The sequence below is a fragment of the Branchiostoma floridae genome, chromosome 13 (assembly GCF_000003815.2).
Source record: "Branchiostoma floridae strain S238N-H82 chromosome 13, Bfl_VNyyK, whole genome shotgun sequence".
NCBI classification, from domain to species: domain Eukaryota; kingdom Metazoa; phylum Chordata; class Leptocardii; order Amphioxiformes; family Branchiostomatidae; genus Branchiostoma; species Branchiostoma floridae.
In genome coordinates this window covers 10,322,864-10,337,825 of record NC_049991.1, presented here as the reverse complement: position 1 = coordinate 10,337,825, position 14,962 = coordinate 10,322,864, and the positions used below count along the sequence as shown (strand labels likewise).

Sequence of the window (14,962 nt, the reverse complement as noted above, 5' to 3'; positions counted from 1 at the left end):
CTGAGATGGCTGTGTAATGCTAATGGGCCTGAGTTTACTGCACACAATGCGACTAGCAAACTGAAGACATGTCGGATTAAGCTGTAAACTAAAGAAGCTGTACAAACTCAATTTTATAGATTGACCTAAACTCTGTGCCAAATGGTCTTCTGTGCAATCAGAGGAAGGAAATAAAAGTGGATTATTGTGCCTTGCCAAAGACCTTATTAAGCAGCAAGGTAACAACATCCACTAGGGATAGCGATATGTGTTTCTCAGCAAACTTCTACTGACAGCAAAAAGAATAACTTAAAAAAATATCTGTCATCAAACTAAATTTATTTCCATACATCTCTGACAACTACTTCATTAGAGTATGGCCTAACCCTACTTGTTCAATCATAACAAATTGTATGGGAGGACCCATGGTACAAATGTATATACATGTAAGGGATGTACAAGAGGACAAGCTAGAAAACTTTTAGTCCTATCCTCCATTCATAATGGTAAGGGAAAACTATATGTGTGTGTGTAGAAGATATGTGAACAATGCTTGACAAAGTTTGACAGTTAACAAGAACACTAAGACATGAGTAAACATAACATTAAAAAATTGAGATGTCAGAAGAAATCTAAAAAAGACAAAGTGTTCAATCGTAGATGTTCAAAGCAAGGACCTTATATAACATCCTTGTTCAAAGTAAGTTTTGAGTACACTCTTAAGACAGATATAATATCAGTACAATTATTCAACTAATCAAATGGTGTAAGAAATAAACAGGTATATCCTAGTCTACGTTAGAATGCTGATTTGTACACAGAATACTACTCATTTACATTTTCTTCTACTAGAGACTCTTTAAAAATAGTGCTAAATAGGACACATTGTAGTAACTTAAAACACTCTATCATGGTCACTTCTATCAAAAAGGTACTGAAGAGTTTCTTGTCTTGTTTAATCTTCTGGCATGGGGAGGTTTTTCTGCCAAACATCAGCGATTCTGGAGTGATAGAGGTCCAGCTGAAGAATAATGAAAATAGCGATGAGACATACATGTACATATCATGTTGTGTATCAAATGCAAAGAAATAGAAACTAATTTTGAACCAGATTGGTTGACTGAGAGCTAATCTTACGATGGTCATGACATAGATAGAAGACATTAGATTTTCACTTTACATCAAACCTCTAAATACTGTACATATTGTTTGTGACAAACAATATGTACAGTATTTACAGGTTCATTGTAATGGAGAAATTTGCAAAGCTATTTTTGATGAGCACAATGATCATGGCTTAGTGTCCTGGGCCTGTCCTAATACCCCTGTCACATTTGGCGAAAATCGATCGGACTATGATTCTGCGGCAATCGCCCAAGCCTCGCTTATAATAATAACTTCATTGCACAACAATTGTACAAGGTATGGCTTGTATGTAAAATAGACAGTTTTCAGGTGAAAAATACGCACAATCCTCTGTCAATTTTAGATATGGCCAATTTTCCATTGATACATCCGAAGATCGTGGATAATATGACAGGGGTATAAGGACTGCAAACCTCTTCAGTAGGCATAGATGTACATATAGATGTCAGGTAAGCATTTGGGTCCAGAGGCAGGGACACTAACCATTGCACCATGGATGCTCCCCTTATCTTTACTACATGCAAGTTTTCTTCTATAAAAGTTTTGTTGAAAAAACATGCGTCAAACTACTTCTGAACACATTTCAGGTTTGAAACTATGATTATGGATGTAAGAAACTCACCGAGTCCAGAAGTTCCCTGTACTTGTCTGTGAAGGTGTTCATCACACCCTGGTGGCTTTCCTCTTTCTCTGCAAGCTGAAACAGTTCAAAACATACATGTCATGTTTCATAAATGACCATACATATTACAAATACCATTTATATCATGCTGAACAACCAGTCATGGCTAACCTGTGAACATTTACCTGCAAACATTGTTTAAAAGCTATCTACTGTATTTGGTGGTACCGAGTTTCACTCCATGATTCAAGAAAAAAATAAATTTTTGAACGCATAAATCCTGGGTTGTGTCAAGCAATGAAACTCATGCTATTGCAACTCTGATCTTCTAACAGTGGAGGCAGAGAAATTGTAAATTTAGACCTACATGTAGACCACAGGTGGGGACAAATCTATAGTGATACAGCCGACCCATTATCAGATAAAGGCATCTCCACTCTAGCAGTGAAATTGCCTGTTACCGCAAGGAAATGAAAGACCTGTATGCTGAAATGTCCTTCCCACTGGTGACAACTGAGACATAATGAGGTGTGCATACCTGCTTCTCCAACTGGCACTTCTGCATCTCTATCTCCTCAATGTCCCTCTCCAGTTCCTGCATGTAGGGCTGGTACATCTCCTGTTCCCTGGGGAATGAGTGGTGGGAGTTAAAAGTTACCTCTAAAGTCAGCACTCCAAACTCTGTACTATGAAAACTTTTCTTCTACATTATCAAATTCCAATAAGAGTCCACATTTACTAATCAAATTGTACTTATTGCTGAATTGTCAAATGCTTGTTCCTTACAGTAAGCCATCTGGGAATCGTGGAATTTGTATTGTACTAGGATGTACATGTTGGATGCATATCCTCCTCAGTTCTAAAGATCTGCACTCAGATAAAGAAAAAACTTCAAATCCTGATGTTTCGTGATTTTGAAGGATTCTCCATTGTCAACCATATCTAGAATTGGTAGCCACAGTGTACATGTAACATTTTGACAATACTATGTACAATGTACGTTATTCTTTATGTACAATGTATAGTATGATATGATATGAAACGAATGGGGTAAGATTTTGGGATATCAATCTATACTGTTGTTGGGGTCCACTACAGAAAAGTTTGTGGAATGAGGATGATTGCTGAAACTCCTTAAATGTTTGTGGTGGTTTTATTTTTGTATTGACACAAAATTATACAACTAGTAACACTGTGAATATGTGTTTTGTATCAGTAATTCTACAGCACAGCGGAATTAGTTTGACTGCAACCTTAAAACAATGGGATAAAACCATGGCGAAAGTGAATGCATTTCCAGTACTACAGAAGTTTGTGCTCACTTTCTGGTGACGGCTGATGTCTCCCGTGCTGCGGAGAGTTTGTTCTTGTGCTGCAGGCTGAACTTGGTGAGTTTCTCCTGCTTGGAGCCCAGCTGGCGCTTCAGCTGGCTCTCTCGCGTGGTCACGTCCCGCAGAACCTCCTTCTGAGCCACCACCTGGTCACGCATCTTCATCAGGGCCGCGTTCGCTTTCCTGGGGAGGGGTGTGATGGGCAGAAGGCAGGGTTTTACAAGCAAGGTTACCAAGTCCATTAGCCCGATTGTCCCGGACAAGTAAAAGTGCTGTTCAGGCAAGCAGAAGTGCTTCCCCACTTGCCCGACGGGCAAGTAAGAATTTCCAGATGTGACCAGCTCAAATTACCACTGAGTGTGACAGCACATGAGGCTGAATGCCCGCCTATATTGACCATGTCATTTTTAAGCCAGTAGAGACATCGATTTTGTTGTTGTTGCTGTCCTCATTTAAAGTCTCTTATTTCGCTAGACGTGGTCTCTTAACAAAAGTGAAAATTTATGAAAGTGAAAACAAATAGAAATATGTAATTTAAATTTTGGGCAAGTGAAAATTTGGTTCGGGCAATTAAATTTTGAATGTACTTGCCCGATAGGACAAGTGAATTTTTGAAAACTTGTCTAACCCTGACGAGTTTTCTAAACTTCACTTGTCTTATCAGGGTTGGACAAGTCCACTAGCCCTTTTGTCCAGGGCAAGTGAATTGCTGTTCGGGCAAGTGCATGACCTACCCCACTTGCCCGATTGGGCAAGGAAGATTTTTCCATTGATTGAGTGCAATTTTGTCATACTTGTTACTTGTCATGACATCAAGCAATGGTCAACGGAGAATTCCATTGCTGGATGTGAAAATGCATATTCTAGAAACAGCGACATTTGAATTTTGGGCAAGTGAAAATTGGATTGGGCAAGTAAATTTTTTATGTGCTTGTCCGATAGGAAAAGTGAATTTTAGAAAACTTGACAAACCCTGTCTTATCGGATAATCACATAAAAAATTTAACTTTTCACTTGCCCCAAATTTAAAGACCAACGATTCTATGTACTTTTTTTACTTCCAGTAATGGAATTGTTTTATCATTGGCTCCATTTTTCTGTGTTGAACAATCAGCTTGATGCCACGACTGTGAAAAGTAACAAGTACATTGTACGTATATCAAAATCTCACTGATGGAAAAATCGTACTTGCCCGATCGGACAAGGGGGGTAAGACAACCAATCAGCAAGGAAAACTAGAGTTAAATGCCAAATGATGGTAACAGTTACTGACGCAATAGATGTAAAAAGAACAATTAATGGGGACAAGAACAAACAGGTGCAGAGCATACATGATGGAAACAAAATGGCTCAATAATAAAGAGGAACAAACTAGTGTGCATTCGTATGATTTTGTACTTGTGAAAGTCTTACATAAGCATCAGCTGAATCTGATTAAGACAGTGAATTTGAAAACTGTTGATCCATGCAAAACCATGTTGCATTTCCTACAAATATAGATCATGATAACATCAACTTAGTGACGAAAAAGAGTAAACTGCTGCAGAAAAACATTACAACACTTTGAAGTCCCAATCACTGACATCTAAAACGCTTTGAACAGCAACAAATTTTCTTTGCAATTGAAGATGTATGGCTGGCTGTTTGCCTGCAAAGACTGTTTTATGCAGATGAAAGGCACAGATATCTGAGAAAGTCTCCCCATTCCAGAAACTTAAAACGATTTAGGCTCTGTCTTCCAGATCAAAGAAAGCAAAGTCTTTGTTGTAATGGGGACACATCTGCTGTTGTGCCAGTCAATTCTGCATGGTCATTACAAATGGTTGCAAATTGTGCTGTATACTGGTTATAATGCTGCGGTATGTTTTCCATGGTAAACAGGCATGCTCATTTGGACACGCTTTTCTTAAAATAAGAAGAAATTGGACGCACTAGTCGCCCTTACACTGGGGAGCAGATCCTCTGACAAGTATGAAATTCTGATTGACCAGGGATGCCAATAGGTTATTTGTGACCTCTCTGACAGTAATTTTGCACCTTAGAATGCACCATTTTAACTTAAAATTCTCAAAAACTCGGCACCATGGAAGTTAGATGCCCCAGGACCCCTTACAATGGTTGCATCTATATCACTTACTGTGGCTCACTAAGAAATTTGGATTCACTATAATAGGATGATGGAACATGGGAGAAGAAAGAATCCTGTGGTACCCACCTTTGCTCATCACACTCTGCCTGGATAAGTGAGATGAGTTTCAGCCCCTGCTGACAGTTCTCACCCATGGACTGGTTATTGTGCTGCTGTTCATGTAGTTCCACCAGTCTCTGGCCCTGGACAGTCACAAACAACAATATTAAAGACAATCAACTTAGTGTTAGCTATTTGTATTTCGAAAGTGATCATGGATTGTTTAATTGTAAATTACTATTATCATATAGCCAGGCGACGCGGACCAAACAGAAGTCCCCGTTCCACGTTGGTTATGACGCCGTAACACTTAGATTCCGGCCAGGCCGGTGTGTATCCTCCTCCAGTGATGGAAATCGACACCGGTGCCGGTGTCAATTCATTCTGACCAACCAGACTGAGCGATACACAAAAGATATGTAGGGTTTGGCCAATCAAAAGGAGCGAAACATATGCCAGAGCAGAGGGAATAAGTACAGACTGCAGGGAGGGCAGGGCTCGAAATTAACATAGTCTCCCGTAGGCCCGGGGCACCAAAAATTTAGGCCGGGAACACTAGAAAATCACTTTGGGACTTTTTTTGGGACGATAGAAAAATAATCAACATCAGAATGTAAACCCCAGTGTTCGAAATACCCGTCTGCAATCTGCAATTTACAGATAGATTTTCAAGATTACAGAAGAAAAATAAATCAATCTGCAAATTTGCAGAATGAAAAAAATCAGTTTTCGACTCTCAAAAGCCCCCCAGAATAGATCCGTGCTCCCCAAGTCTAGTGTATTACAGCGCATATTGTGCATGGAAATCCTGGCACATGAACCTCAATAAACATTTAGTGAAAACATTATGCTATCTTACCGGAGAAAAATTTTTGGAAACATTTTAGACTCTGTAATATGTCGTATAGTGTTTTTATTAAGAAGTTAACTGGGGTTACGGGAGCTTGGTGGCAGCTTATTAAGTTATTTACTGATGATCTGCTCGATTCTCCCAAGGAGGTTAAAAAAAGGATTTTCCCAGCTGCGCGCAACAGCGTTTATTTACATGGAGTAAAATCTTCAGAAGGAAATTTGACATGTAAGTCTTAAAGTTCTACACAAACAGTACATACATTTTTAATGTCAGAAGATAATAATTCTCCTTCTGATGGCCCAAAATCACCAGTCAAAAAGTTTTTCTTCCCAACCTCCACTTGTTATGTTTGGTTTGTCTCAAATTTCTGGACAAGACACGTTTGAATCTGCGTTGATTTTGAGTTTATTGTATATATATATGTAATTGACAACTAGTTATACAGAAATTTTGTACTCTGAGTCTGACTCAACATTATATTTATTGTTGTAATACATACTTCCAAGTTGGGACCATCCATCGTCACTTCGGGACGATTGGAATTTATTTTTGGGAACAATTCTGGGACAATAGGGAAAAAAGTTAATTTCGAGGCCTGGAGGGAATAGCTCCTTCTGTTAACATTGATAATGAGTTTTGTTGTTCTAAAAAGCAAAAGACAACAATGTTTTGAATATTTTCTGTGGAAATTTTGGTTTCAAACTGCAATCTGTAAACAAATGTATGTACCAAGGAACAAATGTGAACTTTCAGAAATTCGACAAAGGAATTCACACATATAGTACCAAGGGATCTATGCGTCATACAGGAGTTTGCAAGTTTGGGTAGGCCATATGATAATAACGTTAATGACCCGCCTGTTCCTCGGTGTACATGGTGTCATAATGCCTGATCCTTTGCTATAACCACCTCATAAAACCACCTCGTTCGCTTTGCTCACTCTGTGGTTTTATTCGGTGGTTATAGCAAAGGACCAGGCATTATGACACAATATACACCTCGGGGCGGGTCATTAACCCTTAATTAAAACCTCTGACCTCCTCCACCCTTCACAAGTCTTGAAAAACGGCTTAGCCCGAAGATGTATCAATGTTAAATAAAGGTCAGAAAAGAATATTGAAGAACTGAAGTAAAACAGCTCACACTCTCTCAGGCCATTCTCCTTACTTGCCCTTCACTTCTATGCTGTGGAAAAATCTCTGCACGATTGTAGTGTTCATCTTTATCTTTGAAGAAGTACTCAATTTCATGCCACTACCCATAAATCTTCATCTTGTCTAGCTGCAACATTGAATAGTGGGCAGCTTTGAAGCTTCGAAACTTTACCTATCTTTTGCCATTCATTACTAGATCTTACATACAATGTATAGTGTTTCTTTGAAGTTGCTTTTGAAGAGAAGTTACATCTCGACTTTCATATATATCACACTGCATGCAGTACATGAAATACAAGTAATTGCACGCTGAGCAGAAAAGCCCTACCATTACCAAATAGCTAGATAAAGCCAGATGGCTCTCAGAGGAGTTTGCAAACCACCTTTTGCCGGAAAAGTCATCATCATCCATATCTTAATATGCCTTCACATAACTCTAGCTACAAAACCTAATCTTAAGATAAGTCAGTTCAGTTCAGTCCAAGGTCTGTAGGCAGAGGTTGTAAATTCTGTACTCTGCTGAGTAGCAAGTAATATTGTGTTCTGACAGACACTTCAGGCTATCCTAAAGTTTCATATCGACTTGAAACCCTGTTGTGTTTAGCTGGCTTTGATGCTGAATTCATGAAACAACCAAACTTAATTTGGGACTGTGCCTGTGGTTCAACGATAAATGAAGCTACACCAAACAGCTACACCCATATCTTATTACCTGGATGGCTTACCTTCATCCTGGACATCCATGTCATAAATTGAGCTACTTTGCCTGTAGCATGTCTTTAACAAATACAATGTTATCATGGAGCTGCTATGTCAATGAAGTTTAGACATCCAGGTTATGAGATAAAAAGTTTCTAAAAGCATGTGGATAGATGTTTCAGACAGCATCCACTTTGTCTCAGTAACTGAAAAAAGATAGTGGATGCTATCTGAAACATCTAACCATTCAGCAACTTTTGTGGTGATGGAACATGTATTCCACTTCCCGTTAACACATTGTACATCATCCAAATTAAAACAGATGAAGAAATGTTATCCACATGACATATGGGTTTATCATGGTGGTTGTACCTTTTGCTCCTTGGTGACCTTTAGAGTTTTGATACTCCTCTCCATCCTCCCCATCTCCCCCTTCATCCTCTCGGGAGACTGCACGATCTTGGAGCGCAGCTTGTCCCCCTCCTCTTTGGTGCTCTTGATGTCATCCTTCAGCCGAGCCTGATGACAAAGCACAAGACCTTAAACTGATGATGGCGATAAACCAAGGCTTTTAGCAGAGTAATCCAATCACTTTATGTGATATTCAAATTCACACTACTTATAACTCTACTATCAGGACAACCTTCTAGGGGGAAATCCTGCCCAGAAGCACTCACCTTTAACAATCAGGTGATAGATTGGGGCAAACCTGCCCTTTTTACCCTGCTGCCATTTTTCTGATGTCCTTGATGCACAATGCCTCAAGGTTCACATTTCGCCTACTTCTAATGGATTCTTGATGACTCTCTCCGATTTGAAGTCCTCCATTTTGCGATGATTCAGTAAATCATGTCAGGCATGTTCTCTGATGTGGAACACTTTTATATTTCCATAGCTATGCCCATTAGAACCTCCAAATTGAAGCCCTCCACTTAGGAATCAACAATAGCCCTTTTTCACATTGGAGACTTCATAGTGCTTATTCTATATTCCACAAGCAGCCGACCCTTAATGACTCTGGCCCCGTGTCGTAGGAAAATGGTTACAATTTAGTCCAGTTGTGACAACTGTACGGCTTAATGACTTGGTTTGACGGCTGGGGTCGCACACCTGCACACATACATCAGATACATGTCTGACAAGGCCTTATACATAAGCACTCCAACAAAGACATCGGGCATCAAGCCAACCCCCTGACTGGCATGTGGGACATGTTAAATACCAGCACCTGTACAAGACTAATGGGTGGCATTCATGTATTCATGGAGGCTTGGTTATATACAGCACATCTCCGTTCAAGGGAACCTAACTATGTGGAGATAGACTTGTTCAAAAAGAGCAGCCAGCAGGGAATCTTAGAGAGAGGTTATTTTGTGGATAGCCTTTTACACTTGGGTGACAATACAAAATGTAGTTGCATTCAGAACTGGGTTTCTTCATCTCCATTTCAATGTGCAAGAGTTTTGCAAGTCATTCCACCACCGCATAAGGAAGACGGATTGTAAGTTGAATTTTCAGGGCACCGATTCACCGGCAATATTTCAAGCTGCCTCGATCTAAAGATGCAGTTTGGTGATAAAGTCATTCACAATGACCCTAAGTTGTACATGTATAATAGTATACAGGAATGATGAAGTTTTGTGGGCCAAAAGTCTAGCGATTTCTGGAGTGGCAATGAAACCATAGGACCATCTTTCAGTGAAACACATCCATTCAGAATGAAACTTGGACTTTTCCTTCAAGCTTCAGGTATACGTATATTTATTTTTACAACTTATATACAAGTGACCTTTTTTTCAGTCTTGAACTTACCATGGCACTGCTAGACTAAGTATATTTTGCACCATGATTCAGAACTTAGAAACCATTAAACCTATAAAAATAACTCATGGGAACAATAATGTCAAAGTGCCTGTGGCAAATACATTAAAGTAAAAGAAAAGTTCTCTAATGAAATGGAAACAAATGTTCTCTCCATGTGATTTGCCAGGAGTAATACGTACCAATTTGGTATTCCTTCCTTCAATAGTCTTCTCCATCTCTGCCATGGCTGAAGACTGGGTTTCCTGTAGAGATAATAACAGTGATATACAGTCACATTTGGATTCTGCGCTGAACAATAGCACTACAAATATTAGATGTCAACAGTTTCTTCTGCTGAGATTTGTCACACAGTTTGATCTCATGTATGTTTTAACAGGTGGTGGGGTGTACAGAAAGGTGGTTTAGTTCCTTCGGAAATTGTGCTATTGATTCTGGTCTGTAAAAACCCCTTGCTTGGCAAGTGAAGATGTTTGATTTCTGTGTGGTCACACAGGAACTTACTGTCTGCCAAATTCTAATTATCTGCTTGGCACTGGCAGGAAGGATAAGTTTCGTGCACCTGTGTGTGTGTGTGAAATTGGAGAAAGTTTTTGCTTTGCAGGGATGAAAAACACGGATGAAAAAAGCAAGAAAAAAGCAGTGGACAATAGCAACAGAATCAATTATTCACCAACTGTTGAACGATCAAATATTGCCACTGAAGTTCATCCCCTAATCCTCTCTAGTCTGTTCTTTTAACTATGTGCCAAGACAATAGTTTGCTGTAAACATATGGTGTAGTTATTACATAGAAAGAAATGTTGTGACATAGCCATGCACAATTTACCTGATGTCTCTGGCCCTCCTGTATGCCAGCTTTTAACTTGTCCACTTCTTGCTGGACCTGTGAAAAATGCATATATAACACTCAATAAACGATCAATATATTTAAACAAAATCCACTCCACAAAGATCTATCTTGAAATTTCATATACAAGAAGTAAATATCGAACAAAACTTGATCTAGACAGTTCTGCAAATGTTTAATACACACCTCACGGACTTGTGGCTCATGCTCAGCTCTTGCTGCCCTGTAGACATTCAAATGTCAAATGTTGGGTCACACAATGTACCTGTTCCACTGACATACAATGTACTTCACAGTCACACTGATAACGCCATATCCTAGCAAAGTCAGAAACAAGGTTATTGCACTCATAACTCTAACAACTGATGGCATCAAATGGTCTATACCAGTAATTTCAGTAGGAACCCACAATTGGGCATTTAACTTGCACCGTGACTAAAGAAGTAATGACTAAAATTACAAAATAGATCACTTTGCAAACTGTGTTTGACAGCTAAATTCTGCCATTCTTCATGGTAGCAACTTTTAGATGACACAACCAAAAAGTCCTCTGAGTAAGTTTCAAACTTACTTGCACAAATGCAAGTATGACCTTGCATGTATTTGAAGCCCTATTCTATATTGTAGTATCTATCTGATAAATGTGACAAGACAAGACAAGACTGTCAAGACAAACAATTAGTAGGGGGCTAGCTGCAGCATCCCGGATTCCTAGCTACCAGCAGGGGAATTGTTGATAGGTGCATTGTTGACAGGCATAGATGCATTAAAGCTTTAGAAACTGCCTTGTCTTCCCAACTTTGCTGTACAGTATACTGCAAGTGCATTCAAGTTTACAGTGGCTGGCTGTTAGTAAAGGCATTAGTGTTTCAGCTATATGCAACTATAGCACTATTGCAAACTCAAGTCATGGCAAACACGCCACTTCTCCTTACTGCAAAATTAAATCACATGGAACTTAAAAGTAACTTTTGAAGTACATGCCTGTGGATGTCACGACTGCAATATCAGTACTACACTCTCTTTAAGTCTCACTCTGTAGCAGTGAGATATGCTATATCCCTGCTGAGAGCATCATTTTGAAACTCTACTCTTCAAATCTCCCAGGAAACACTAAACAGACTTTTACCTGATCTGGTTGATTTTTGCCCGCAGCTCGTCATTACTCTTCTGTAGTCTGGCATATTCTTCCTGCACTGCAACCTGTTCAATACCGTATCAACAGAACAATCACATCATCAAGTCCACATTTACAACATCCTGAGGCGTAACATGGCTGATGAACACCAATGTCGACTCAAATTGACATGGAGGGTGGATAAGAGCTACCTTTTCTTCCTTGATTGATTCGTACGTCTGCAATCGCTGATCGCGGAACTTCAGGAAGTTGATTGCAGCACTCAGAAACTTGGTTGTTCTCTTGGGTTCTGAAGAAAAGAGCACAAATACAAAAAAAGGACGTGTGAATCAAAAACAATTTCAACAGCAAATTAAAAAAACAACAACAAAGGTAAATGAAATGTGCATAAAACAGCCATAATAAACAGAATAAGTATATATTGCTGAGAAAAATGAATACAATAACATTACACACTTGGATCCAGAATGTCCTTGATCTTGAAGTCCCGTGCTCCACATGAATACATAAAACGTTGCCTGGAGAACAAAAAAAAGAGAGCAATAGTAAATAGTATCAAAACAGTACTTGAAACAGAATCAATGGCTCAACTACCTGATCATTACAGTATACAGTATAATATTGTAAGGTGAGAACTTAGACACTACACATGACATGTACGTTGAACTTACATGGCAAAGAAGAAGTGAATCTGAGGGATAGCCTCCTCATGGATGTCTTTGTGCTCCAGTTCTTCTGTCCCCTCAAACTGTACCTGCAACAGAAAACACCTGGCATCAAATCATATTCAGGCTCCATTGGAGATGGGTACAGAAAATTCAGGTACAGTATATGTTCGGATGTGAGCCTGATTTTAATTTTCATGTGGAAACTTGTGAATGGGCAAGAACACTAAATAATAATGCAAAGAACACTAATTGCTTCTGTTAACTCAGACCAAGTTTGACTGTAGTTTGCTCTTGCTCGTTATTTTTCTGGACTGGTACTCTAAGCCCCCAATATTGCTTCCCAAAATATAATCTGTTCATCTTCCATTCCAATCAGTCCAAAATCTGGTTCACTGATTTTTTTGTAGGTCCGTTTTTTCTGGACAAGGTCCAACAAGAAAAAATGGTTTTGTACCGGTATCACCCCCAGACTCCATAGATTTCACTTGACGACCTTCTCCCTTTGAAGAAATGTTGAAAAAATAGTTTCTTGAAATTCTTGACCAAAAAAATTTGTACATAAAATGTTACCTGAGTGATCTGCTCCTGTGTGATGCCGAGGGCAGACTGCAGTATGATAGCATATATACTCTGTATGGTGTCCACCTGTCGAGGGGAGAAAAGGGTGTTAGCCTTGTCATAAGGATATACATGCACAGATCCCAGTCCCAACCTTGCATGTATACTCATCTCATAAATAACTGTACAAAAGTACTTTAATAGTTTGAGCAGTCAAACATGGACTATTCTAATTCTGGTAACCCTCCTGATAGTGATACTGGCAAATATGAAGTCTTCTTAACAGTCATGATGTAACATTTATTTTTTAACATTAGTTTACATTTAACAACAAGTCTTTGAGTGGGGCTCAGGGATATGTTGTATACTATTACTATTAGAACCTGCATGCTGAAGGGTATAGCAGACAGGATTGGTATCAATTAGTTTGCCCCCCATGGATCTGGCATCCACACTTGACGTTCTGGCATCTAGTCTTAACGTACCTCTGGTTTCTTTAGGTGGTCCTCGGAGAGCCAGGTGGCGTCCGGTCCCAGGGCACCATCACGACACTCCTGCGCGATCTGCGGTATGGGCAGCCGCGGGAAGTCAAAATACTCGTGGCCTGGTGGGAGGTTCTCCATCTTGATCTGTCTACTGGGCAACAGGAGGTAAAGGACCTGTGGGTGTGTAGGGGGAGTTTAGTGCATGAAGTTAATGGCCTGGTGGGACGTTCTCTACATATATAAATGGGCTACTGTACAGACAAGAGTTTACTTTGTGTGTGTCCAAATTATTTCATTTCTTTGCTTTCTTGATAAAGAAGAATTAACTTCTCTCTTGCCAGAACAAAAATATAGATTTGATAATGAATAGTGAGGGGAGCGGTAGAAAATAACCATACAGTGGAGCAGCTGGCAAGAAATTACGTTCGAACCATAAAAATATTATGACACTGACAAAAATCCCATAAATCAAACGCATACCGAGAAAACAAGTCTATTTTCGTCGGTAGTGCATACAACATAACAACGAAAACCACTCACAATCTGTTATGATTTTATCATAATTCTATTTGGGCAGGTAATAATGGCTATATGTAGACTTATACTATTACAAAATACTGTCTAAAATCATCGTGTAAATGAGTGTTTGGGGGAGGGGGGCATCTACCCTAAATTTATATAATGTATAAACCGAGTTTCAAATGCTGTGCCGTGATTATACAGTGTAAACACAACACCAGTCAAATTTGGACATCACATACTCTGCACATGGCATACGTATCTGTTCTACAATCGTCGTAAAACAACTCACCCCGTGAAAGAGAAAGAAACGAAGGTTGCAGTCCAACTCTCGTATTTTCAAACCACCGACAACAAGATGGCGTCGTAATTTGTACTGGCCGCGCAGCCTCGTTCTGGTGTCAAATTAGGTCACGTGATCATTGCGTCAGCTCGTTCCCAGGGAACGAGAACCTCTTTGCGCATGTCAGTATCATTGAAGGCCACAGCAAAAAAATTGTATGGATGGCATCAGCGCGCTGGTCAACACCACGAAAAAGTACCAAAATGGGAAAATATGCTGTGTTGTAGCCTAAAGATTGTACTTGTAGAAGTAACATTCGCGAGGAAACAATGACTGTTGTAATTGTAAAAGTGAAACTAGTTGGATAGTTATAAAAAAGGGCACCACCATGAAGTCATGAGTGTAATTGCCAACTTGATAAGTGATGCCAGTCTACCACACTAGGGCCATTTTTAGATAGTTCACTTCCCGAATACAGGAATGACTTGGCTGTAATCATATAATTTTCTTTGTTCCTTAAATTCTTGTTACAACGTTTATGGTCTCTATTTTGGCATTCTAGCCCTTTTTTTACCCATGTTTTTTTTTTCTTCCCATCTCATTGATTTTGCAGTCTGCAGAGGATGTCATACATATAATTTACATGCTTTGGCCTTTCCAGTAAAACG

General features: G+C 39.4%; 1 protein-coding gene across 1 annotated transcript; it reads right to left on the bottom strand.

Annotated features, from left to right (window-relative positions):
- Positions 1-299: 299 nt before the first annotated feature.
- Positions 300-14,445, bottom strand: LOC118429209 (kinetochore protein Nuf2-like). The gene is made up of 16 exons (XM_035839671.1): positions 14,304-14,445; positions 13,493-13,666; positions 13,020-13,094; positions 12,453-12,535; positions 12,238-12,299; positions 11,973-12,070; positions 11,773-11,846; positions 10,830-10,866; positions 10,623-10,679; positions 9,976-10,038; positions 8,345-8,491; positions 5,294-5,409; positions 3,070-3,261; positions 2,286-2,373; positions 1,748-1,822; positions 300-1,000 (listed from the first exon to the last, which is right to left on the bottom strand). The coding sequence occupies exons 2-16, from the start codon at positions 13,628-13,630 to the stop codon at positions 935-937; spliced, it is 1,371 nt and encodes a 456-aa protein (XP_035695564.1). The 5' UTR covers positions 13,631-13,666; positions 14,304-14,445; the 3' UTR covers positions 300-934.
- Between the last annotated feature and the right edge of the window lie 517 nt (positions 14,446-14,962).

Bases quoted from the DNA above. Each gene is read 5' to 3' on its own strand.
- LOC118429209 (XM_035839671.1), bottom strand. From the start codon at position 13,630: ATGGAGAACCTCCCACCAGGCCACGAGTATTTTGACTTCCCGCGGCTG. The intron at 12,536-13,019 runs GTAACATTTTAT...TTTCTGTTGCAG, and splicing joins CACAGGAGCAGATCACTCAG to GTACAGTTTGAGGGGACAGA. The intron at 11,847-11,972 runs GTAGCTCTTATC...GGTATTGAACAG, and splicing joins AATCAATCAAGGAAGAAAAG to GTTGCAGTGCAGGAAGAATA.